The 24,636-nt window shown below is 37.5% G+C and overlaps 1 protein-coding gene across 1 annotated transcript in view; it reads left to right on the plus strand.

Moving 5' to 3' along the window:
- Positions 1-24,636, plus strand: part of LOC128864502 (neural cell adhesion molecule 1-A) — a 270,759-nt gene that overhangs the window by 43,560 nt on the left and 202,563 nt on the right. Inside the window, exon 2 of the mRNA XM_054104198.1 lies at positions 17,584-18,049. Within this exon, the coding sequence (XP_053960173.1) occupies positions 17,854-18,049 (196 nt within the window). The 5' untranslated portion in view covers positions 17,584-17,853. The remainder of the gene's footprint in view (positions 1-17,583; positions 18,050-24,636) is intronic.

Genomic DNA, 24,636 nt, shown 5'->3' on the forward strand with positions numbered 1-24,636 from the left:
AAATAACTTTGTACTAAGTAAATTTTCCATAGAACAAGTAAAATAACAAAGTATACGGTAAAGAGACTATTTTATGAAATAAACGAAAAACAATAAATATCAACATTGCTCGTAAAATAACTAAAATATAAAGACTGAGAGTACAAAAGTCCACACTACTCGTAGAACTATAATCGGGCGATATAATTCAGTATCGTGCGTGTGCTAAATGATCGCTTCAATGACCACAACAGCCATTAGAAACACTGGAGGACCAGCACTAAGCCAACGGCAGACTGCCGGTCACAGGACAGCCAGGCAATTTCAAGTAGAACAGTGGCAGCGGACATCAGTGAAGCGAAAAGTGCAAACAACCTACATAGTGGAATGTGAGTGAAGGAGCCTAGCGCAAAAACAACCACTTCTGAGTAGACGAAGTGATAGAGTGCAGACCAACTGGGCTGAGCGGATAGGCGGAAGTATATTGATGTGGAATAAAATCTTCAATATGGGGTATAGCAGTATATTGAATGCTGCACGAGCCGCTATAAAGTGGGCACATAATAGAAATGGGAATAGCCGCCGCAATACAATGTAAGCCAAATGACTGGAAGTCAGTAAAAATGGAACAGAAAGCGAGGACGGCATGTTGTAATACTTATGTAGAGGCGTATAAAGATTACATACTGCGGCGAGCCTTTAAGTACGTTTACGCCGCGGAGGGCGCTGGAAGAGTGACGGACAGACGAATGGTTGCCATGTATATGTTCGTGTGTATGCATGCCAACGTTTGAGGGATAAAAATATAAGTTTACTTTGATGAAGGCGCTGGTGTGGGTTACTGGCAGAAAAAATGTGCTTTTGTTAGATTAGATTGAAAAGAGACTTGCGGGGAGACAAAATGGCAGCGAAGTAAGTCAATATTTACTTAGTGCGAGTATAGGTCAACCTGGTCAGTGGTGTTGATAGAATGGAATGAAATGGTTATTACTAATATTAAAAAACTGTTACACAGTAGTTGCAAAAAATATTTGCGACTTTAACTTGAATATAAAATTAATTTTATCATAAACATGGATATAATTTCCATCTCAAATTTGTAACAAAAATTAGTCTAAATTTATGAAGAAACCAGCTAACCTAGGCCAAGCCGAGTTCTGGCTCAATATGGCTTCATAGTAAAGAGCATAAAGAGAAGACGGGGGCTTTTAATATATTTGATTTGACAATTTTTGTGGGTACACAATTTTTTTTGGTTATTTTCCTGTCCGTGCAGACTTGGATATTCTCTGGTTTACCGACTCTGAAACAAGCAGCACATAACTGTCCAAATGAGAAGCAATTCGTGTATAGATCTTAACAGCGGAGCTAAAAATATTGGTCAACATTTTTTTAATGTTAATTGCAAATGCCAATTCGAATCTTTTAAAATTAATTGCATAACATTTCGGCTTTTAAAAGATGCTGTCCAGTTGGTTGTTTCATCAACTTTACTTAGAAATCGTGTACTTTCCCGGGTTTATATTTTGTTAAATTAGGGTAGTAGTCCGGTGTAACGACCGAAATTTCGACGTTTTTTCATGAATCTTTTTTAAAAAGAAAATAAAATGCGATCGCTTTAAAGTTTTTACATGTTTTTGTTGGTGTTTTGAAGTATATAACATTTTTTTTTAAAGTTAATAGGACTATGAATAAGTTCGTGCGGTTTTTTTTCGAAATTTGAAACTTTATTGACGTAAAATGGTTACAAATTTAATATTCAAAATATTGTCCATCGCTTACTACTACTTTTTCCCATCTTTCTGGCAATTCACGGATTCCCTTTGTGAAAAATTCGGTCGGTTTTGCCGCAATCCACGAATCGATCCATTTTTTGACTTCATCGTAATTACGGAAGTGCTGGTCAGCCAGGCCATGTTGCATCGATCGGAAGAGATAGTAATCGGATGGCGCAAGGTCTGGACTATACAGCGGGTGGGGTAGGACATCCCATTTGAGCGTTTCTAAGTATGTTTTGACCACTTGTGCAACATGTGGCCGAGCATTGTCATGTTGCAAAATAACTTTGTCGTGTCTATCGGCGTATTGCGGCCGTTTTTCTCGCAGTGCTCGGCTCAAACGCATCAATTGTCGTCGGTAGACATCCCCCGTAATCGTTTCATTCGGTTTCAGTAGCTCATAATACACAACACCCAGCTGGTCCCACCAGATACACAGCATAACCTTCAGGCCATGAATATTCTGCGCCGACGTCGATGTTGAAGCATGGCCAGGGTATCCATACGTTGCCCGACGTTTTGGATTGTCGTAATGGACCCACTTTTCATCGCCAGTCACAATTCGATGCAAAAAACCCTTTCTTTTGTGCCGTTGAAGCAGTTGTTCGCATGCCATAAAACGGCGTTCAACGTCTCTTGGCTTCAATTCATACGGCACCCAATGGCCTACCTTTCGGATCATTCCCATGGCTTTTAAACGTTTGGAAATGGTTGATTGATCAACTCCCAAAGTTTTTGCAACCTCTTCTTGCGTTTGAGCCGGATCTTGATCGAGCAATTCCTCCAATTCGGTATCCATGAACTTTGGCGGCGCACCCTCGCGTTCTTCGTCTTCCAAGCCAAAATCACCACTTTTAAAGCGTGCAAACCACTTCTGGCACGTTCGCTCAGATAGAGCATGCTCACCATAAACTTCCACCAAGATACGATGACTTTCGGCTGCTTTTTTCTTCATATTAAAATAATGAAGAAGAATTCCCCGCAAAAACACATTATTTGGCACGAAATTCGACATTTTCAAGTGTGGTAAAAATATTGTTGTTTACGCTTCAAATAAAAAACTTATACTGACGTTTGTGCCTTACGACAGTAGCTCTCCAATGAATGTTTGGAAATGTGGATCGATGGAATAATAATCAAGTTACGCCATCTGTTGTAAAACCGCACGAACTTATAATAGACCTATTAATTTTATATTAATTTGTTTAAAAAAAAGATGAGTTGGTTCGGGGAAACACACATCCTTCCAAAGTCATCTGAAATAAAAAAGTCAAAGAGATTATTATTCTGTAGACTTTATTTTAGGTCCCGAACCTAAAATATACATAAAAAAAAAAAATGGCGAACTTGTGAAAAAAGTTTTCAAATCTAATTTTTTTTCTTCATAAGTTGTTTAAATTAAATAGTTTATTATTAAAAAATTAAATGTTTTAAAGGTCCGGGATCTAGATATGTGTGTCTAGAATAACGGGTTAAATTTTTAGCCAAATCAGTTGAATAGTTTTGAGTCAGTGATTGCCCGAAATTTCGAAAACATGGTTTTGAGAAAAACGCGTTTAAAGACGGTCAGAGCAGCTGCTGCGGGCGTGTCACACGCTTTCATACACACTAAGGCGCGCTCTCTTATTTTAGCTATAACTTTAAAAATAATTAAAATTTCTGTCTGAAATTTTTATAGTACGTATATTTTTAAGATATTTTTCATCCGAAAAATGTAAAACAAAAAATTCGATTTTTTGAACCCGTCACACCGGGCTACTACCTTAGGCGCCTTCCATTCGCCATGCGGGAGCGAGTGACGAATAGATGAAGCAACTAGCCTAAATAAACGTATGCTGCCAGCATTTGAAGGGAGGAGCTGAAAATGTGTGAAGACACTTAATGAGTTTTAGTAAGACCGCGTTCGTGTTTGAGCTCGTGGACAGAGCCACAGTCTTTGAGTTCTCTTTCTTCCTAATGTTGGTGTAGACTGCAGGCTAAAAACTCACAATTGTAAGGAGTGTAAAAAACGTCGGGTAACACCAAAAGGAGATTTCGCAAAGTTCGAGCAACAAAAGTCTACCTACAAGAAGGCGGTGTAATGAAACTTGCCCAATATCTGAGAAGAGAGTGACGAGATTTGCTGGTTAACTTTGTTTTTGGTTTCAAAATTTTCGCTAAGCGAGAAAAGCCTAAACATTGCGAGTAGAGAAGTGGTGAATCGAAGTTGGTAGAGTCAACTTAGCTGATCAAAACTGACCTCACATAGAGCAGAACCTATCTTAGTATTGCTGAAAAATTGCATGAAAACGTAGGTTTAAGATTCTATGCCAGAATCCCATTGCTCATTGTCCATTCCAGATGCAATGATTTTTTGGCTTTATAGCAAGTACTGATCTTAATATCATGGGATCAGTGTTATGACATTGAGAGAGATCATAAAGCGGTTTATTCCCAATACAGCAAACATTTCAGATGTCCAATACAAAGCAAGTGTAAATATGGGTTGTCGACATCATTTATTGACATCGACATCGTTTTATTGCGCGATCTTCGGTTCACATTGACTGGGGTATATCACTCAGAATCCTAAATATTATCGGATACGTATTTCACCTATAGCTCTCAGCATATCCGAGTGAACAGTGAACATGACATAGAGGAAAAAAGTTGATAGTGAAAAAAAGTTTTTGCTGTAGTTGTTTTTCGCCTATTTCAAGGTATATTCTCTTCACTGGGATTATCATTATTCGGTTGGGAAATAAGTTCATAGTGTTTTTATTTTTGCTTTTAATTTACAACGATTTGTTTGCTGTTTGGCATAGGGAAAGAATTCATTCGATAGAACTCCTTCTCCTCAACAAAACTATGTTTCTTGTGTTTTTCAGTTATTTAATTTTTCATTAGTTTTAAGCCCTGGAAATGGAATATCCAGGAGGCAAAATTCAACATTTTCGACGCCTTCTCTTCTTTGTTTTTCATAAAGGTCCAAAAAGCTATTGAAACAACCCGAGAGATTTGCGACGGGTATGGTGTCATTGGCGAGTCTACAGCTGGAAAATGGTTTGCAAAGTTCAAAAATGGCAATTTTGACGTCGATGACACGTCCCGCAGTGAAAGACGTTCTGAATTCAATGAAAAATGTCTCAAATCACTTTTGAAGGAGAACGGTTGCCAAACTGGTAGTTAATTGACGGCAAAAATCAATTGCGATCATAAAACGATTTTCAGCCACCATTATTTAATGGGACTTACCGAAAACTTAGAAGCTTGACGAGGTCAACGAAAAAATAAAGAAAGTCGCCTTCAAATTGCTTCTCAGTATCTTTCCTGCCATCGAGCAACACGCGGTCAGAACCAACGTTTTTTGTACCGAATCGTCACGGAAGATGAGGAATGGTGCCTATATGAGTACATCCATATAAAGCAAAGAAGATCTGGGTGGCTTCAGGAGGTATGTCAAAGCAGAGAGTCAAGTCGGATCTTCATCCAAAGATGTTCGTGATATGTGTTTGGTGCTCGAAAAGAATGCCACGGTCAACAAAGAGCTCTACACTGCCTAACTATACCGCGTGAATGCGGCTATTCGACTGAAAAGACCTGATTAAGATAGTCAAACCATACTCTTCACGATTATGCCGGGCCCTATGATGCACAAGTCCCCAAAACCGCACAGCAAGAGCTCGAATGGGAGGTCCTTCACCGGCCACCGTATTCTCCGGACCTTGTACCGGCCGATTATCATCGTTTCCGCTCCCTGTCAAAACATATGAAGGGCGGTATCTTCGATAACAAAGAGGTCCTTAAAAACTGGCTTAACACTTTGTTTGGCGGAACATAATAATGTTTATTATGAGGCGATTTAGCGTTGCGACTTGAAAGAACTATTGTGCATTCTTCGTGGATTCAGACTACCTCTCTGGACCCAACTTCTTCAATATACTTTAGTACAATGACGGCAGTGTTCTTACCTATGTCTGAACCTGTTTCCTTAGCCTTTTAACATTGAGTTCTTGCTCTCAACTAACAGACTAAATTCTAACCCCATTGTTATTATTATTTTATTGAGAGTTTTTATCTTGTTGATTATTTTGTCCAAAACTGTGGATTCATTTTTCCCACCAATCCATTTATGTAAAAATTAAACGATAATGAGAAAAGGAGTCGAAGGACTACACCGAATGGACTCGATCTCTTCTTTGACAGATTCCATAGAGATTCGGAGCTCCTAAAACAAATTCTCTTACAATTATTTAAATCAGTTTGTGGAAGGTTTTATGCTCTTGAAACGATAAAAACAATACTCAAGTCATAGTTTTTAGCTTATGCCAATTAAACTACATTTCCAATTTGGAAATATACAAGCAAGTTACATATGCATACCTGTATGTATGTAGTTCTAAATGAAACGAAATGTTTTAGAATACTTACTTCTAACTACCTAAATATCTGCTTGCATCCACTGTAGCTGTTTTTGTGAACATGCAATGTGAATTAAATGAATGCCTCACTGAGTGAATAAAGAACAACTGATTGTCTGGCACATTCCATGACTGACAAAACACAAAATGTTACATATACAGGGTGATTCATATTTGGTTCAAGTATTTGAAGACAGCTTGAGAGTTTCAAGTTGTTTCGTTTTGTTTAGAAGGTGTTTTAATCGGATAACTCGCTGTTCTTGTGTGTAAACAAATTTCTGCGTATAACCAAGGATTTATAACGAAGATTTTCATGGACAACTCGACGGTCGAGATCCTCAAAAGCATTCAGCTTCCTCGCAAGGGCTCACATTGATTTTGAAGAGTCCTCGTCAATGATCGTTTGTAAAAAACTTGTTAAATAAATTCTGCAGTTTGGGCAGTGTGAGCACGTTCCTTGTGTTTTTTGCGTTTTGTAACAGATTCTGCACAGCCGCTTGATGCTTCTAATTTACGGCGTACGTTATGAATGAATGAATGAATGGGCGCGCTTAAGAAAATTAGAGATTTCTAAATCGGTGTGATTTGCATATATAGCCATGATAACTGCATATCCTTGTCATGTCTTAACAGTGGCTGCTGTGCCCGCTAAAAATCTTCGGAGAGAGTCAAAAGAAGTCGAAAGCATAGTTTCTGATGAAGCGCATTGCTATCACGGCAGCTATGCCAAGGAGAAAAATTTCCGCAACTAAGAATTGGAAAACTCCCACGTAAGCGTCGAGAAGGCAATGCATTCTCAGGTTAGGACGGTTTGAAGTGGATTTTGGAATGTTGGTATCATTGGCCTATTTTTCTGTGAAATTCTGCTGGAAGTTCCATTTCGGTCAACGGTGAAAACTGCAGAGGCATAAGGGACGACTTTTAATTTCAGCCGGCTGACGCGCAGCCCTTACTGCAATCGATATTTTGCACGCCAAGTTGGATATTCCTGTTATCAGCCGTCTTGGTGATGCCAATTTTTCAGCTCGGAGCTGGGATTTGATGCCTTAATACAATTTTCCATTAATGCATTAACTATTTTGGCCCTTAAGGCCAATATCGAGCAAGCCATTCTTGAGAAATAACAAGAAATCGTCTTTTGTTGTTTCGAATAACCCAATGATACACCGAAAACAATTTTTTTATTTAATTTTTTTTTAATTTTTGAAAGAAACCACTATATGGAACACCCTTTATGTACACAGCTGTCCAAATGTAGCAGCAGTTATGTATACATGTGTTTACATATGTATGCCTGAGCTGCAGAGCTTCGTGCCTGGATAGATAACTGCCCGTGAAGGAAGCTGCCAGCCTGTTCACATCAGATGGATGGATGACTGTTGGACAGCTGTTGCATACATTTCTAGTTGGCTGACCACTAGTTTGAAGCGCACATGCAATTTACTGTTTTTCTTCTATCTTTCCACAAAGTAAGCTTTGCATTCACATTCGCACTCAGCATACGCTTGAATACATATTTTTCTTGATTTGCTGTTTTACGTTGAGAAAATGCCCTATATTTTTTCATTCTAGTTTATGTTTTACTTTCTTTCAAATACCTTTCATGCTTTTCTTAACTATTTTTTAATTTAACATACTTTTTTTATCTTTGTTTTGGGACTCACATTCACTGGGCCCGTTTTCTATAATAATTGGTTGTTTGAAGCGTAATAACATTCCCACAAACCTCAAATGGCTTTTCCACCAAACTACAGCATTAAATATAAAAACTGTTTAAAATTTAACCAATTCAGAACGCGTTCCAAAGTCCTGCACAGAGTGAGAATTGTAACTTTGAAAAACATCGGCGTGTAAAAGTTGGCTTCTCAAATTTGTTAATTCTCCGCGGTTACCGTAGTCGAATGGGTTGGTGCGTGACTTCCATTCGGTAGAGCTCGGGTTCGGAAGCGGCAGAAAACTGTGTGTTCCCCCTTTGCGGCAAAACATTTCCAAGCGCACTCCACAAATAGGAGTGTTGTTCCCGGAGCAACAGCCAGTGGCGCTCTAAGTCAATTAGTTTGATTTCTTTTTTTTTTTTGTTAAGTTGCCCCGTCTGTGGTTAAAATTCTTACTCAAACTGTATCGCTATTACTAGACATTTGTAAAAGTTATGTCCTCTTGAACATGTTTTCGATTTTTTACAGCTTAAAAAATGAAGTTGAATTTGCAAAAATAAGTTTATATAAAATTGTGCGCTAAAAATGGATTCAATGGTGGGAAAACCTTAGAAATGTTGGGAACCTTTCCCGGTAATGATAATCTAAAGAAAAAAACCGACATCCGTTTACAAGTGGCATGCACGCTTTAGGAGAGATCATCGAGACTCCATCGAGGATGACGAACATAGCGGCAGCCCATCGGCATCGAAGACTGACGAAAACACCAATAAAGTGAAAGAAAAGTTGATCAATAACAGCAAATCAACCATCAGAGAGCTGGCACGGGACTTGAGCATTGCTTATGGACCCGTTCAGGACATTGTAGTTAATGATTTGGGTTTGCGTCGTGTCAATGTAAAGTTTATCCCAAAGAATCCGAATTTCATTCAAAAAGTGACCGCGTTAATATCATCAAAGACAGAAATCATGTGAAGCTGAATCTACTTCAAAATTCAATAAACGCATCATTACTGTAGACGAGACGTGGCCTTATGAGTACGGCACGTAATCCACACATCAGTCAAGTGAGTGCAGAGCTCTGAATGAACCAAGACAAAAAAATCACATTGTTTTCAGTCATAAAATAGAGCGATGCTCACAGCTTTTATGGATTACAACTGTATTGTACTCCAGGAATTTTTGCTAGAATATCACACAGTTAATAGGGACTATTATTTGGGCGTTATGAGACGTTTACGTGAAGCAATTAACCAATTCGCCAAAGAAGAAAGGTTTTGTAGGAAAACAACTCGTGGATTTTGCACCATGAAAACATATCGTCGCACAGTGCCATTATTATTTGTGAGCTTTTAACTACCAACGAAACGAATACCATCAAACAGCTATCGAATTCGCCTTATATGGCTCGCTACCATTTTTTTGTGCTTGAAGGAGTCAAAAACCCACTACGGGTAAGACATTTTGACAGTCGAAAGGAAGTAATAGGAAAATCAAAGACAGGTTTGATGGCTATACCAAAAATAGAGTTCCATGAATGTTTCGAGAGGTGGAGCAAATGATGGCATAAGTGCGTTGCGGTTGATGGTGAGTACTTCGAAGGCGATATTATCATTTTTAAGCATGAGGAAGTGTGAAGCACTTCAGTTAATTGATTAGTCTACGAGTATTGTGTGAAGAAATACTATATTTTTTTTTTGTGGGATGATCATAAATGCCGTCCGGTTTTCAAATTGACGTATATTTCAAAATAACTCTCGAGATGTAAGATTTTGCAGGAGATTTAATAGAAATGTGAGGTGAGCCCGCGAACTGCAGGTTCTAATCAAAGATGTTTGGAATCGTTGAGAGAGAAAAAATGTGTAATATTGATGAAGTGGTGCATTGATGAATAATTGGTGACAAGCCTGGACCAAAGCCAATATTGAAAGTGTAAACTTAAACAAGAACAGGAACGTCGATCTAATAAAAGATATACAAGGCTGCAACGTCACATGCGACAATTTGTTTAATGTCTCAATTATTTATTTAAAATTTAAAGCAAATCAGAGCAAAACTTACGGAAATATGGAACTTTAACTGAAAGAATTAAGTAAGGGCAATTTTCAACTAGAGGAACTTTAGGCTCATTTCGAAGTTCGATACAGAATAAGATACAAAGAATAACACATTGAAATCACTAAAAAACTGAAAAATTACGTACACTTCGTTTTGAAAAATACCACAGAAATACTGAATGGAGCAAAAGTAAAAAAACTTAAAGGTCCTATGTTCCTAGAAGCGCTACGAAATTAGCGCAAACAATTTCAGACGGAGCTACCCTTCCTCATGCCAGTGCAGTCGAAGTCGTAGTAAAAACCACCAGAATTCCGCAGAAGCTGTTGAAACAATTCCACAACCTATAAATTCAAAGCATCATTGGTCCAAATCGATCCAACAGCAACGAATATAACAATAAATTGGATATTATCTTTTTCTCGCTGGAGTTGTCGGATTTGGCTTGCGGTGTTGAGAAGTTTGCAGCTTTCTCGTTAACGTGCCTCTGGAGCCTCATAAAGTGGGTTCCTGCTTGTTTTTGAATAACCTCAACGACCGTATAAATGTTGAGGTCACGATAAATATCTGTATTGCGAACGTACCAAGGTGCGTTGACAATACTTGTATTTTTGAGAGTTTTATTTTGACTGGCAAAGCTCCAAATTTGTGTGCCATAAGGCCACACTGTTTTGATAATTTCATTGTATATCATTGTATAAATTGTATTACGAAAATCGACGCTCTGGGAAAAGTGATCATCGCACGTTCAGGCCAATATATGGTGTTCAACGATGAGTTCTCTTTTTGGTTTAATGGCTACGCCAATAAGCAAAATTGGCGTATTCGGGCTAAAGAAAACAAGCGTTTGGTACGGCCTATGGGCTGGAGGAATCATCGTATTTCTTCAAAGGCTGTCACCAAAGTAACTGTGAATGACTAACGTAGTCGCTCGATGATAAACGACTTTTTGATGCCGTGATTCCAACAAGGCGCTACTTGCCATACAGCCTGTGAATCAATGAATTTACTGCGTGTCTCGTCTCAGAGCAGTGGATTGGTCACCAAGATTGTGTGTTGTCACACCTTTGGACTACTATTTGTGGGGTTATGTAAAGTCTAAAAGCTTTGTGCATAACTCAGCTCGGATTGAGGTATTGGAAACCAACATTCAACTAAGGCTTCAGGAAACTCACGAGATATCGACCGAAGTCCTCTAGCGAGTCTTTCAAAATTGGTCTTTACGGATGGCGGAATTACGATGCAGTTGCGCCCAACATTTGAAAGGAATTATCTTAAAAAATGAATGTCATGAATGGTTTTACACAAAAATAAAAAAAATTGCCTAATCAATTTGAATTTTCATTGTTTTATTTCAATTTAAAATTCCATACCTCTAAATTCATTACCCTTTACAATATATGGATAGTTTAGAATTTCGTCCGATGAGCCGGTTCGTTTTTATTTTTTTTTTCAAATTATGTGCGTTACGTTTTATTTTTATATGCTCCTTTCAACGCAGCTTAGCATCGAGAGTTAAACCAGTTGACAGTGTTTGCGTGTGGAATTGGAGCGCCTGGTAGCATTACTTTACTGATGGTTTCCTTTTTTGCTCGCCAAGTTTTCGTGTATTTTTCTATTACGGCGGTTTTTTCTGTTGCGAGGATTGCTGTGTCGGCAGCAAAGGTGGCGATCATAGTGCTTGAAGGTAATGGTATATCTTTCGTGTGCGGAAGGAAAAGAAGGGGTGCAAGGGTGTTACCAGCGTTTATTTTCTCTAATTTGGAATACGTTCATTTATATACGATTTTATAAAGTGACTGCACGAAATTCTGCACTATATTAAATTGACTTAAAAAAAATAATACGCACGTATTCATCTATCACAGATTGGCTTCAAAGTGAGTTTTTATTTCATGCATTGATGTACGTCAGATGTGTTACCAGAAATCTGTAGAATAATGAGTACTCCACAAGCAAAGATTTTGTTACTATTTTTTTTTTTTTTAACTTGAACTACTAAATTATATTAATTTCGTTGAAAAGAATTTCGGAAACTATAGTTTTTTATTTTACATTAATCCAGCTAACTTTGCTGTTGCCTCTTACTTGCTAAACTAATATTTCCTGGTTTCTATTTCGTTTATATGCAAGACATTTTTTGCTAAACTTTCTCTTCTTTTCCATCGCTTGTTCGCCGCTATTCGAGCGCTTATCTGCCCACCAGGACTTTGTTTGACTTTCCTCCTTTGTGTGTGTGTGTGCTATGTAGGTTTAATAACTAGTTATGTTGTGGCTATTCCCGCTACAATTATGGCATCATTATTAAGGACCGGCAAGGGGAAAAACGCAAAATCAGTCTCACTGAATAAAAAATTCGTGCTTTTTTGGCAACGCCCTTTGCCAGCAGCAATCAATTCTCTAGCGGTTTTTATAAAATTGATTTTTTTCCTGTATCTTCATAAGGCGACCTTTGAACTGCTGCCACATAATTTCGATAATTCTTTTTTTGCTGCCTGATTTTTCGTGATATTTTCTGGGTCAACTTTTTTGTGTTTATTTTGCTTTTGTGTTGAATGTTTGCTTTGTAGATAATGTAGGGTAGAGCTTTTTTGTGACTGGTGCTTTTGCATTTTATTTATGAACGCTGACAATTTGAAGGTAGCTGGTAACTTCTAAATATAGTATATATTTGTATCTTTCGTGTACATTTATGTGAAGTAAAAAGTTCTAAGATTGATTTCGCTTTATTTCAACAAAGAAATTTAGAGATAACCTTTTTGTTTAATCTTCAGTTCTGGAACTCAGTGCTCACATGCTGGTCCGAGTCCGCGATTTATATTGTTTTATTGATGCTTTTGAATATCCCATATTACCAGAATGGATACATAAGAGCCCGCGCATTAGTGTTGAATTTGAGACTTTCATAAATTGGGCCCATAAACAGGGCACATTTTTTGGCCGCCTGCAGTTGATTGAGAAATAGCCGCCACAAACCCATTCTGATTAGGACTAATCAGCTTCTCAGAATAAAACAATAATGCATTCAAAGTGTTTAGAGAGAGCGGATTGTTTCGAAATTGGCCTGTAAGGGGTTAGGGGTAGTCAGAGCCCCGAAAAAATGACGATTTTCAATAATTTTTGTTTGCTAGCCAGTTGCTTTATTTTACAAAACTAAAAACATAGTTTTAATAAATCATGTTTCGACTTCACTTAAGCAAAATTAAAAAAAAAATTAATAATTGTAAAAGTTATCGCTGTTTGTGTGGCGTCCGTTTCTCCAGAAGTCCCTTGCGGTGATCATCCCAAGCCTTGGAGATTCATGTAAAATCAATCGGACAAGGGAAATTAGTTTTATTAATAGATAATCTTGTGCCTGATGGAAGTTTTTTTTTCAAAATTAACAATATGGCGGTCTCAGGAAATATTTTTCAGATTTTCGAGAAAAAACCGACAATTAATTAAAAAAAAATCGAACTTTTTGAAAAAAAATCCTTCGATCAGGCTCGAGTTTTATATGTTTTTCAAAAGCGGTATAAATTTTATTGAAATCTACCAAGCGGTTTTTAAGTTACCAGTTCAAAAAACATAGATTTGAGAAAAACGCTTTTAAAGTTGTGCTGTCGATTCCGGAGTGCCCGAGCGCCCTTTGTTAATTGTTGAATAACTTGAATTTTCACACAATATTTTTAAGATATTATTGTATATTTTAAGAAAATGCCAAAAAATATGCAATTTTTTGAAAATTCTGACTATCCCTAACCCCATAATTCGCAATGTCTGACTTAATTTAATTTACCTCTTTTAAATACAGGGGTGTTAGTGGTACATTTCCAATCATTAATTAAGGTACCGGACGATAAAGACTTATTAAATATAAAAGTAAGCGGAGGCACAAAAATCACACAATTTTTAAGCAAAATTACAGAGAGATCATTAACATCAATCAGGGAGAAGTTCTTAATTTTTTTGACACCTCTATAATTTCATCGTCCGTAAGAATGAGGGATCCAAGGTCGATCACTGATAATCAATTTCTTGAGGGATTTCTGCAAATGTCATACAAATCAAATAAATCAGCATCAGTCCCAAAATTAGACGAAAATAAGTCCGCAAATAGGTGAAAAGCCTCACACGCAGAAGAGAGGAATACTGTCACGAAATGTTTTATAAAATGGATTTCACTATTCAAGTAAGAATTTTAATAAATTCGATGCCTCGATGTCTTCAAGCGACTATAAACAACAAAGAGTCAAGCACAAAGTATTAAATTTTACTATACAAATTTTTATGCAAATATTTACCCATGATTCAATAACAAAAAATTAAGTTAAGGTGTTAAGTTTGACAACTGATTTCGGATGCTACTTAATCCGTTGATGTAATTTTGAAGTAAGCGAAAAAAGGGTATAAGTTTATCCGCTTTCTGAAAAGGTAGTAGAAATTTGAAGAAAAGGTCGAAGTAAACTAAATTATTCGTATTCTTAAATTAACCACTTCCGTGGATTTGCCATATACTAATCCATTCAAAAAGTTGTGCGGTTCGATAAGAGAGGGGGCTGCTACTAGCCTACATTTTTTTTATTTCTTAGCTTAGTTTCAATCTGTCAATTCATACTTTGTTTACAAGCCATTCAGTATCGACGTGTCACAGTAATTTCTATAATGGGAAAAATCAAGTAACGTGAAGTGATTGAATTTTTATTTTCTGAAGGTTTAAAATCAAAGGAAATTTATGAACGAATGTGGGAAGTGTATAAAGACTCTTCGTGATCAATTAATACAGTAGAAAAATGGTACAAAATATGTAGTACAAGCTCGGAAGACGATCCAAAAACAGCAACATCATCAGAAAATGTAGGAAAAATACAGTAAATCGTATTGGAAAATCGTCAAGTTACTGAAAGAGATTTAGTAGAAACCCTAGGCATCTCTTGGGCAGTGTAAGCCAAATTTTGACTGAGGTATTGGGTTTCAGAAAGCTGTGTGCACAATGGGTGCCGCATTCGCTAACAGTGGAACAAAAACACTTTCGAATGCGACTGACTTTCTCAGTAACATTTAGAGCGTTTTCGAAAGGATAAAGTAGATTTTGACCGATTTTGTCGACTTGGGCCTATCACTATGAACCTAAATCAAAGCCTGGTTCTTCGGCTCCGAAACGAGTTCGTGTCCAGAAATCGGTCAAGAAGGTGCTAGCATCAGTTTTTTGGGATGCGAGAGAAATTTTGTTTGTGGGTTACTTGTAAACTGATAAAAGAATAAATTCTGAATAATACTGTAACCTTTTAGACTAGCTGAAGGGAAAAATACGTGAAAAAGACGCAGTTTGCAAAAGAAAAAAATTCCTTTTCATCAGGACAATGCACCGTGTTAGGACTATGAATAAGTTCGTGCGGTTTTTTTTCGAAATTTGTAACTTTATTGACGTAAAATGGTTACAAATTTAATATTCAAAATATTGTCCATCGCTTACTACTACTTTTTCCCATCTTTCTGGCAATTCACGGATTCCCTTTGTGAAAAATTCGGTCGGTTTTGCCGCAATCCACGAATCGATCCATTTTTTGACTTCATCGTAATTACGGAAGTGCTGGTCAGCCAGGCCATGTTGCATCGATCGGAAGAGATAGTAATCGGATGGCGCAAGGTCTGGACTATACGGCGGGTGGGGTAGGACATCCCATTTGAGCGTTTCTAAGTATGTTTTGACCACTTGTGCAACATGTGGCCGAGCATTGTCATGTTGCAAAATAACTTTGTCGTGTCTATCGGCGTACTGCGGCCGTTTTTCTCGCAGTGCTCGGCTCAAACGCATCAATTGTCGTCGGTAGACATCCCCCGTAATCGTTTCATTCGGTTTCAGTAGCTCATAATACACAACACCCAGCTGGTCCCACCAGATACACAGCATAACCTTCAGGCCATGAATATTCTGCGCCGACGTCGATGTTGAAGCATGGCCAGGGTATCCATACGTTGCCCGACGTTTTGGATTGTCGTAATGGACCCACTTTTCATCGCCAGTCACAATTCGATGCAAAAAACCCTTTCTTTTGTGCCGTTGAAGCAGTTGTTCGCATGCCATAAAACGGCGTTCAACGTCTCTTGGCTTCAATTCATACGGCACCCAATGGCCTACCTTTCGGATCATTCCCATGGCTTTTAAACGTTTGGAAATGGTTGATTGATCAACTCCCAAAGTTTTTGCAACCTCTTCTTGCGTTTGAGCCGGATCTTGATCGAGCAATTCCTCCAATTCGGTATCCATGAACTTTGGCGGCGCACCCTCGCGTTCTTCGTCTTCCAAGCCAAAATCACCACTTTTAAAGCGTGCAAACCACTTCTGGCACGTTCGCTCAGATAGAGCATGCTCACCATAAACTTCCACCAAGATACGATGACTTTCGGCTGCTTTTTTCTTCATATTAAAATAATGAAGAAGAATTCCCCGCAAAAACACATTATTTGGCACGAAATTCGACATTTTCAAGTGTGGTAAAAATATTGTTGTTTACGCTTCAAATAAAAAACTTATACTGACGTTTGTGCCTTACGACAGTAGCTCTCCAATGAATGTTTGGAAATGTGGATCGATGGAATAATAATCAAGTTACGCCATCTGTTGTAAAACCGCACGAACTTATTCATAGTCCATTATTTTAACAATTTCTGCAAATTTCTATATGTTTCGCAAAAGCTTTACGTTTCACACAAAAAATATATGTTTTCCATTCTTAGAAGACTTTTGGTATGTACAAATTTTGGATATTTTCTGTGTCTCATAGTCCCAAGCCCAGTGAATTATTATTTTTTTTTGGTTTTTTGTTTGGTCTTCCAACTAGACAGAAAACTAGACAGCTTACATCACCTTTAATTATTGTTTCATTATATTTACCTATTAATAAGACCTTCGGGTAGGCGCCCATTACCATTATTTCATGGAGTGTAGAATATATTTATTAGCAAATTAAAATCGCAAATTTTATAAAGTGTGTGCATTTTAGTTACCTCGTGGCAGCTAATTTCAAAACTTAAAATTGATATATGTACTTGAATCCAGCAACAACTTTTCGAAGTCAAAATGGATTTAGCGATAAACATTGATTTATATTCGTAGCAGATATTCGTATTTTTAACTCACTACGGACTCAGCCATAAACATGATCAAGAACGATAGTTTACCAGATTTGGTCTTCAGCTATGGCGAAAAAAGTAATTGAGCGAGTAACTTCGGCTGCCATCCCACAGGGGACTCGGCGGTAGAGTTATGCCCGTTTATTTCATACTTATTCACACACTTAACCAATCAGTCGTTGTTCAAGCGGCAATGAAGTAAATGGGTACTGCCTGTGTTGATTTTTTTTTTCGTATCTTACCAGTACAATCTCAGTTTTTTCGTAAAGGAACTGCTGTCACGACCTCGGTTACGTCAGCTAGTCAGCTGATTTTTCAAATGTGCTGAGAGCTGGTTAACGGTCTGATATTTTGCCATAACTTCTAAATGTTTTTCACCATGAGGTATAATTTCTCCTTTTTGATGCTGTTCTACGGATTGGTAGAATCAAACATTTCTGAATATATCCAACATTTTCATCTTATAGCTGGAAATCATAATTGAAAAATAATAATCATTTAAAAAATATGTAAATGCACAGAATCTAAAAAAAAAATTGAAAATTAAATAAAAAAAAAAAATTATAATTAAAAAATTATTTCTTTTCGTCTATTTTCCAGAAATTTTCATTCCAACATGATAACAGTGAATCAAGAGGCTTAACGGAACTGCATCAAAATTAATAAGTGCAATAAAAACATAATTATTGTGGAGGCCTACAGTTCAACGAAAAACTACGACAAAATTGAAAAGGCGAACATTTTGCTGGCAAAGTCTGCATCTCTCCAGCTCTATCTGTTTAGTACTCTGCCAACAGTTTACCAGCTCTAGTATTGTTGTTCTTGTTTTTTTTTGCTGCGGTCACTGCAAAAAACTGTCATCAAAGTGTAATGATAATGTTAACAATGTGGAAAATTTTTATTGCATTTACGTTGGTTACGCTGCCCGCTACATTTGTGGCGGCGCGTCTGCATTCGTCCAGCAGTCTGGTATTGCATGGCATCGGTGGTGGTGCGGGCGGCGGTAGTGGTAGCGGCGGCATTGGTAGCCTAGTTGGCGGCTCGTTATCGAACAAAGATGCGCACGGTAAGTTTTAAAACAATTTTCCTATTCAATTTAATTTTTTTTCTGATAACGCGATTTCTTGCCTACAAACTACCACATACAAGTGTATACATACATACTTATATGTATATGTATTTATGCTCATATATGTATTTAATCTTACATTAAAAAATATTATTTTTACTCCTTTCATTTCTTTTATGGTACTCGTAATTTTTTATGCTTCGAAAACTTTTTTTCTGCTCTCGCACTTCAAAAGTTTGCTCAACGTTGTGCCGCACAACATCCATTAGCATTAGTTAGTCGATGGCGCGTGACAGTCGGTGGCAGGTGGTGAAACTGATGTGCTTATACATGCATACATACACCATACGACCATAAGTTTGAACGGCCATTAACGGACTACCTGATTTCCGGCTGACTGCCGTTCTTGAATGCAGCGGTGAAAGTCTGCATCTATATTCGTAAACGCTGGGGATTAAGGGAAACTGTAGATTGCGCGTACTGCTCTGAGCTAACGGCTAACCGTTTGGCGCTGCCATGACTGGCCAAGGTGTCATCGCGCCGTTAAGTGTAAAAATTGGTGGTGATATTAAATTTAAGTATTGCTGTGGCGGCAATTTTTACACAAATTGAGCAAGCGTGTAAGTGATAATGGTGAAGTTTTGCAAAATATTTAATTTAAAATTCACACAAAATTTTCAAGCTGCATCTCAGCGTTGCATTTTCAGTAGTTCGTACAATTTGGAAACACTTTGTTGGTCAAAAAGTTTTTAATTCGATTTTATAATCCACGGAGCATAGTTAGTTGTACTGTTGATAATTAATATTTCGAAAGAAATAAACAAATTTATAGGTTATCAAAATCTTAGTTTTTAGTGCATATACTTTTAGTACAAAACTTTCGACTGAAGTATCTCATTCAAACCAGTTGTTCGCTAGAGAAGCACTAGAAAAGAGAGAATACTGCGCAACTGTCTTCTCAAACATAACACAAACATTTGATGAAGGCTGGCATGTAGGCCTGTTATATAGGGGTTTTCAGTAAGAGCGCTTCAACTTTTGAACTTTTTTGAATAAAACACAAACGGTTTGACTTTTTTAACTAATTTTTTTTTATTATCGAGTTTGAACATTACATTTAAGTATGAAATTCGATTTCTTTTGCATGACCACCGCGTGCACGTTTTACGAAGTCCAATCGTTGAACCCAATTTTCGACCACTCTTTTGCATAAATCGGCCGAAATTCCAGCAATTTCGCGTTCAATATTGGCTCTGAGCTCACAAATCATCGCCGGCTTGTTACTGTAGACCAATGATTTCACATAACCCCAAAACGGGACGGCTTGTTAAATGGACCGTAAAATGGCCGTAATGCTCTTAAAGTAGCAGCAACAGAACGATTATTTTCATAAAAAATTTGCACGATTTGCAATCGTTGCTCGAGTGTGTAGCGTTCCATGATGAAATGTATACTAATGAAGTTTACAAATGACAAGCGAAAAATAAAAAATATTGCGTCGTTCGCCCTCCCTATCGGAAAAAAGTTGAAGCGCACCTATTGAACAACCCTATACAAGGTAAAACTCAATTTTCCTCGCTGCTTTTACAAGGTACTTAAATCATATCTAGAGAGTATACATTTTCTTGTCAATTTTAGTATTGAAAATACCTAGAAGAAGCCTTCACGAAATTTAAGCAGGGGTACGTCAAGGTACTGTTCTGTGCACGGTCTTATGCGCTTTATTTACTGCCGATCTACCCTTGACAACAAAAAGCACGCACACAGCTACATATGCGAACGATACGTTAGTAATGGGATCCATATCAGGCGAATACGGTGAGTGATTGATGGTTAAAATTCAATATCTAATCAAAAAATCAATCACAAGAGTGGATCGATGAGATGGTGTGTTATCATGCAATAAGCGCCAGCTTCCTCCATCGCGGTATTCAGGACGAATTCGACGAATGCGGTGCAAAACGCCATGATGGAAAATCGCATTGACAGTCTGGCCCGTTGGCATGAACTCCTTGTGGATTATTCCCTTGGAATCGTGAAAACAAAAGAGCATATATTTGATTTTTAACTCTCCAAACGCGAGTTTTTGGGTGGTGGCTCGTCTGGGGTCTGCCATTCGGCACTTTGACGGTTAGTTTCAGTTTCATGTTGGAAAGACCACGTTTCATCACCAGTTACAATGTTGTAAAGGAAGTTTTCGACCTTTCTCGCATCTTTAATGAGTTCTTTCGATTGGTGATTTCTGAGCATATTTTGGTTCTCAGTTAACTTGTGCGGAATGAAACGTGCACAAACCCTTCGTAAGCCCAAATCATCAGTTAAAATGCGTAAATCGTTGTTGTGGAGATATTCAACTCCGGTTCCATGGATTTCAACGATGATTTCGGTTCAGTTTTGTTGTCATTTATGCCCTCACAACCATCTCTGAAACGTGTAAAGCACTCATGAATTTTGGCACGAGATATACAATCATCGCCATAAACTTTTTTCATCAATTCAAATGTTTCGGTAAACGTTCTACCGATTTTAAAACAAAATTTGATTCACCTCTTTGCTCGAATCTCATTTCTGTACCAATAACACAAACATACTGACACTTTAGACGCAATAACTTCGCTTCTACTGCACCGGATATCACCAAGCTTTCCCTGGAAGTCACCTAGGGATGTAACTTTCAACGCATTAACTCATTAAAAAGATGGCGCAATCAGAAATATTTTTATGACTGGGATTAATACTTCACTCAATTTACTGACTACTCAGTCAAAAATCTGCATTATCACTGGATAATAACATTTTAACCTACAAATCTATACTTAAGCCTATGTCCATATTGGAGTTCAAGTTTTGTATTAAAACCCTAAAATTTGTTTTCAAAATCAGTATAGATAAATAAATGTTTTATAGTCGGAGCACGTTTAACCCTTTGCTTTTGCTGAGTTGCATTTATTTTTAATATTCCGCCCACCTCGTCCATCTTGTGCGACGAAAAGAGCAACTGAGAGTCTCCCACCGTGTTAACCAATATCAGTATCGATCATCAAAACGACCAACTTGCAAATGGCTCACTTTAATGTTAATGTTACTTTGCGTATAGTGACCACCCTCAAAATCCCATCATTTCCTGGGTGTATGTACGTTACAGCTCGATCGAGAGGTCATTACAAAGGGAGAGAGCGTGCATCACTAAGTTAAACTGAATCACTAATTTTCAAGTTCGGGTGCGTCTGCTTCCACGTGGACTACCCACCAAAAAGTGGCCGGGAGTAAAAGCCCTTAAGTCAATAGGGTCATCCGTCAAGTCATTCAATGACCATGAGCTTAGTGCCGCTTCCACTTGCTTAAAACTTCCTCAAAATTTAGCATTGCACTCTCAATGACGCGTTTTAGGTGGTGTTTTATTTCTTTTATTCCGGGTTCCCATACGACGCAGAGTTTGGTGGTATAAAGTGTCATATTCTGGCCGTGCCATGTCTAGATATATATCTTTTCTTCTCGATATAGCATCGCATTTCAGAAATGTTTAATTGGTGTGTCCAGGATTGGCTGTACAGATAGCTGTGCAATACCTTTTAACGTTCTCAGTCTCTGCTTAGAGGGGCTGACCTCCCCCTTTCATTAAGTACATAGCCTGGCGTAGCTCTACAGCTTGAATTTTGTAGTCGTAGGTTTCTTCTCTTCTAAGCTCTGCTTTAGTGGCATGTTTTATTGACGGAAGGAAAGGCTCGGGTTCTATTAGTAATGAGGCCGCAGTCTCGCTGGTCAATACTTTCGCTACTTCGTTCCAAAGCGTATCCCTGTGTTCTTGAAATAATATGAGCCGGGTGGAATATTGCGTCGCCAGTAAATTTAGATTATCCATGCACTCGAGGATTAGTGAGGACATAACCACGACGAAGGGAAAAGCCTTTAGCGCAGCCTGACTGCCACTCAGAAAGGCAACTCGCTCCGGATGTTTCCTTCTAAATTTATCTTTACAGAGAGATAGCATATGTAATTTCGTTCGGAAGATGCTGGAAAAACTACCTATCGACACATACAGCTTTTAAGCATAGACAGTTATCAATCTGGATAGCCAGAATGGTTTTCATAAAGAGGCTAGCTCACCTAAAATTATCGAGTTGGCACTCGTTACCTCATTCTTGATGGATTTTTGATATTCTTCGATATAGAAATAATGCCATATTAAAAATTTACAAACAAACTATATTAAGTTAAGCGCATTTTAAGTATCAGCACAAAGAAGGGAATAGTCACATAGAAGGTGTTAATTATACAAGTGTTCTTTGTAGAAAAAGTAGTTTCGAAAAAAACGAGTTTAAACTTTCAAGTGCCTCAAACCATTTTCTACCATAAGTTGGTATCTATGGGGAATTTTTACAATCGACTTCCACAGAAATACGCCTAAAACTATAGAGAATTATAATCCGTAAAACAAACTTTTTTTTGAAAATTCTGGACGTATGTAGCGCCTTAAGCATCCGTTGGCGGAACCATACATCGATTGATTGTTGAAAACAAACTAAATGTTTTTCGCGCTGTATACTTTGCCCTACGTTCCATATTCATGCAACCCTGACTAAAGTTGCGAGAAGCTTACGCACTCTATAAGTTATTGCATACTATAGGCCAGTTGAGAATTGTAGACTTGTGTGCCAATATAGGGAGGCGTTTCTTTCGTATGTACTTTGGAAGCTTACGCTCCCTACTGTACACTCTGCAGCTTATCCAGTAACTGTATAGAATTCATTATTGTTTCATTTCAATGTCGAATTATCTGTGGGAAAACGTGTACCTTTAAAGATAGCGAAATTATTGTCTTGTTGCCTTAAGGTGAAAGCTTGAACTGCGGTATTTTGCCACTGTTTCTGGCTGATAGTCCTAAATCAAAAATAAGACAATAATAGTAAATATGTAGCTTGAAACTTTAAAATCCGTTAGTTTTTAAAGCATTAAACAAGTTTTTCCTATCAACTGTTTTATCGATTCAAAAGTAAAAAATATCTAGCATTCCAAACTTGCCTCGAGAATTTTACATTTAAGTAACTTCAGCGTATTTTCAGCCTCATTTAAAAGGGCTCTTGCAGCAGCTTAACTAGCTTATTAATTTTTTTCTTTAAGCAATCCCGCTCATATATTATTATTGCACGATTTTTATGTGGCCATAAATATCTTGTCTGAATTTATATGCAACTCGCGAGTCATGGTGCCCGGATAAGTCGTTTAGTGCTGTCGCATTCGCTTGTACTTACAGAATTGTCAGCATTAATCAAAACAAATGTCCGTGTGAATCATTATTTGCCAAGTCTGTTACCACTTGACACTGCGAAAGAAGAAAACTACAGTAGCCACTCGATTACGTGAACTAAGAGAAATAAAAAAATTAAACAAAATAATAAAAATAAAATAAATAAACTTATTTATTACTCGATTAAGTGAGCTAGTTGTCGAAGATCGAAAATCGAATGCCAATTTAGTATTATGAGCGGTGCAACTCTGTAGAAATTTTCATTGTATACCGAATTTAGAGTCGAATACAATTTTGCTTTCGATTGTGTAGCGTATTGTGGGAAAACTTATTTAATACTTTTTAGTTTTTCTCATAATATTCTAAGAATTCTTATCATTTCGAATGTTTTTTGCTTCTCCGTTATTTGACTCCACTTCTAAATCGGTTTTTCAAGACTCCAATTGTTCGCTCAATGATATTTCTCGCTTTAGCAGGTTGTTTGTTGTATGTCCTTCGTGGATACCCTTCTTCAGAGTTTCTGAATGGCGTCATTAAATATGGTTTTAGAGCGTATCCAGCATCACCCGAGATGAACAAAAATTATTAAAAACGGAATTTCAATTGGTGTTTATTACATACCGAGGAGCCAAGTATTGGCGACATGTTGAAAGCCATAAAATCATGAGTAGCTCCTGGATTTTTCGTATTTGTATAAGTTATTTTCATTGTATGATCACACACCTAAAATTTACATTATTCGCATTTATAATTTATGACTCATATTTACATATATTATAACATTTGCTTATTGTCGTCAAGATAGATTGCAAATAAAAGTATACATACAAAAAAAAAAAAATTTACATATATGCAAATGTGTACTTGCAATCATAGCGTTAATGCTGTAGAATCAGTTCCTGTTGTCATAAAAATGCTGAACTTCTTTCCCAGGAGCGACAATTTTAATATGCGTGCAATCAACAGAGCAAATTATTCCTGGAATTCGGTATTTGCTATAAAAATGTGCTTTTGCTTGTTGCAAATTAGCCTCTGTACTACTAAATTGTATCCATTTTTGGCAAATATAATTTTCCAGGACATCTATTACTTCCGATAGCACAACAGACACTTGGGTTGAGCAAGTCCTAGCATACCTTCATTACCAATGCTCAATTGGTACGATCCCTGAGCACAAAATCACAGAACTGTTGCTAGCTTTAAAATATTTGGAATGGATTTTGCTCGAGTGCACTGCTGCAACTGGTTTTCTGTACTGACAGTAGGTTCATAAACGCCTCTTTAGATAATCTAAAGTTCTTTAAGAATCTGTAAAGAAATTTCTGTAATACTAAGT

Source organism: Anastrepha ludens, chromosome 5 (genome assembly GCF_028408465.1).
Source record: "Anastrepha ludens isolate Willacy chromosome 5, idAnaLude1.1, whole genome shotgun sequence".
In the NCBI taxonomy this organism is placed as follows: domain Eukaryota; kingdom Metazoa; phylum Arthropoda; class Insecta; order Diptera; family Tephritidae; genus Anastrepha; species Anastrepha ludens.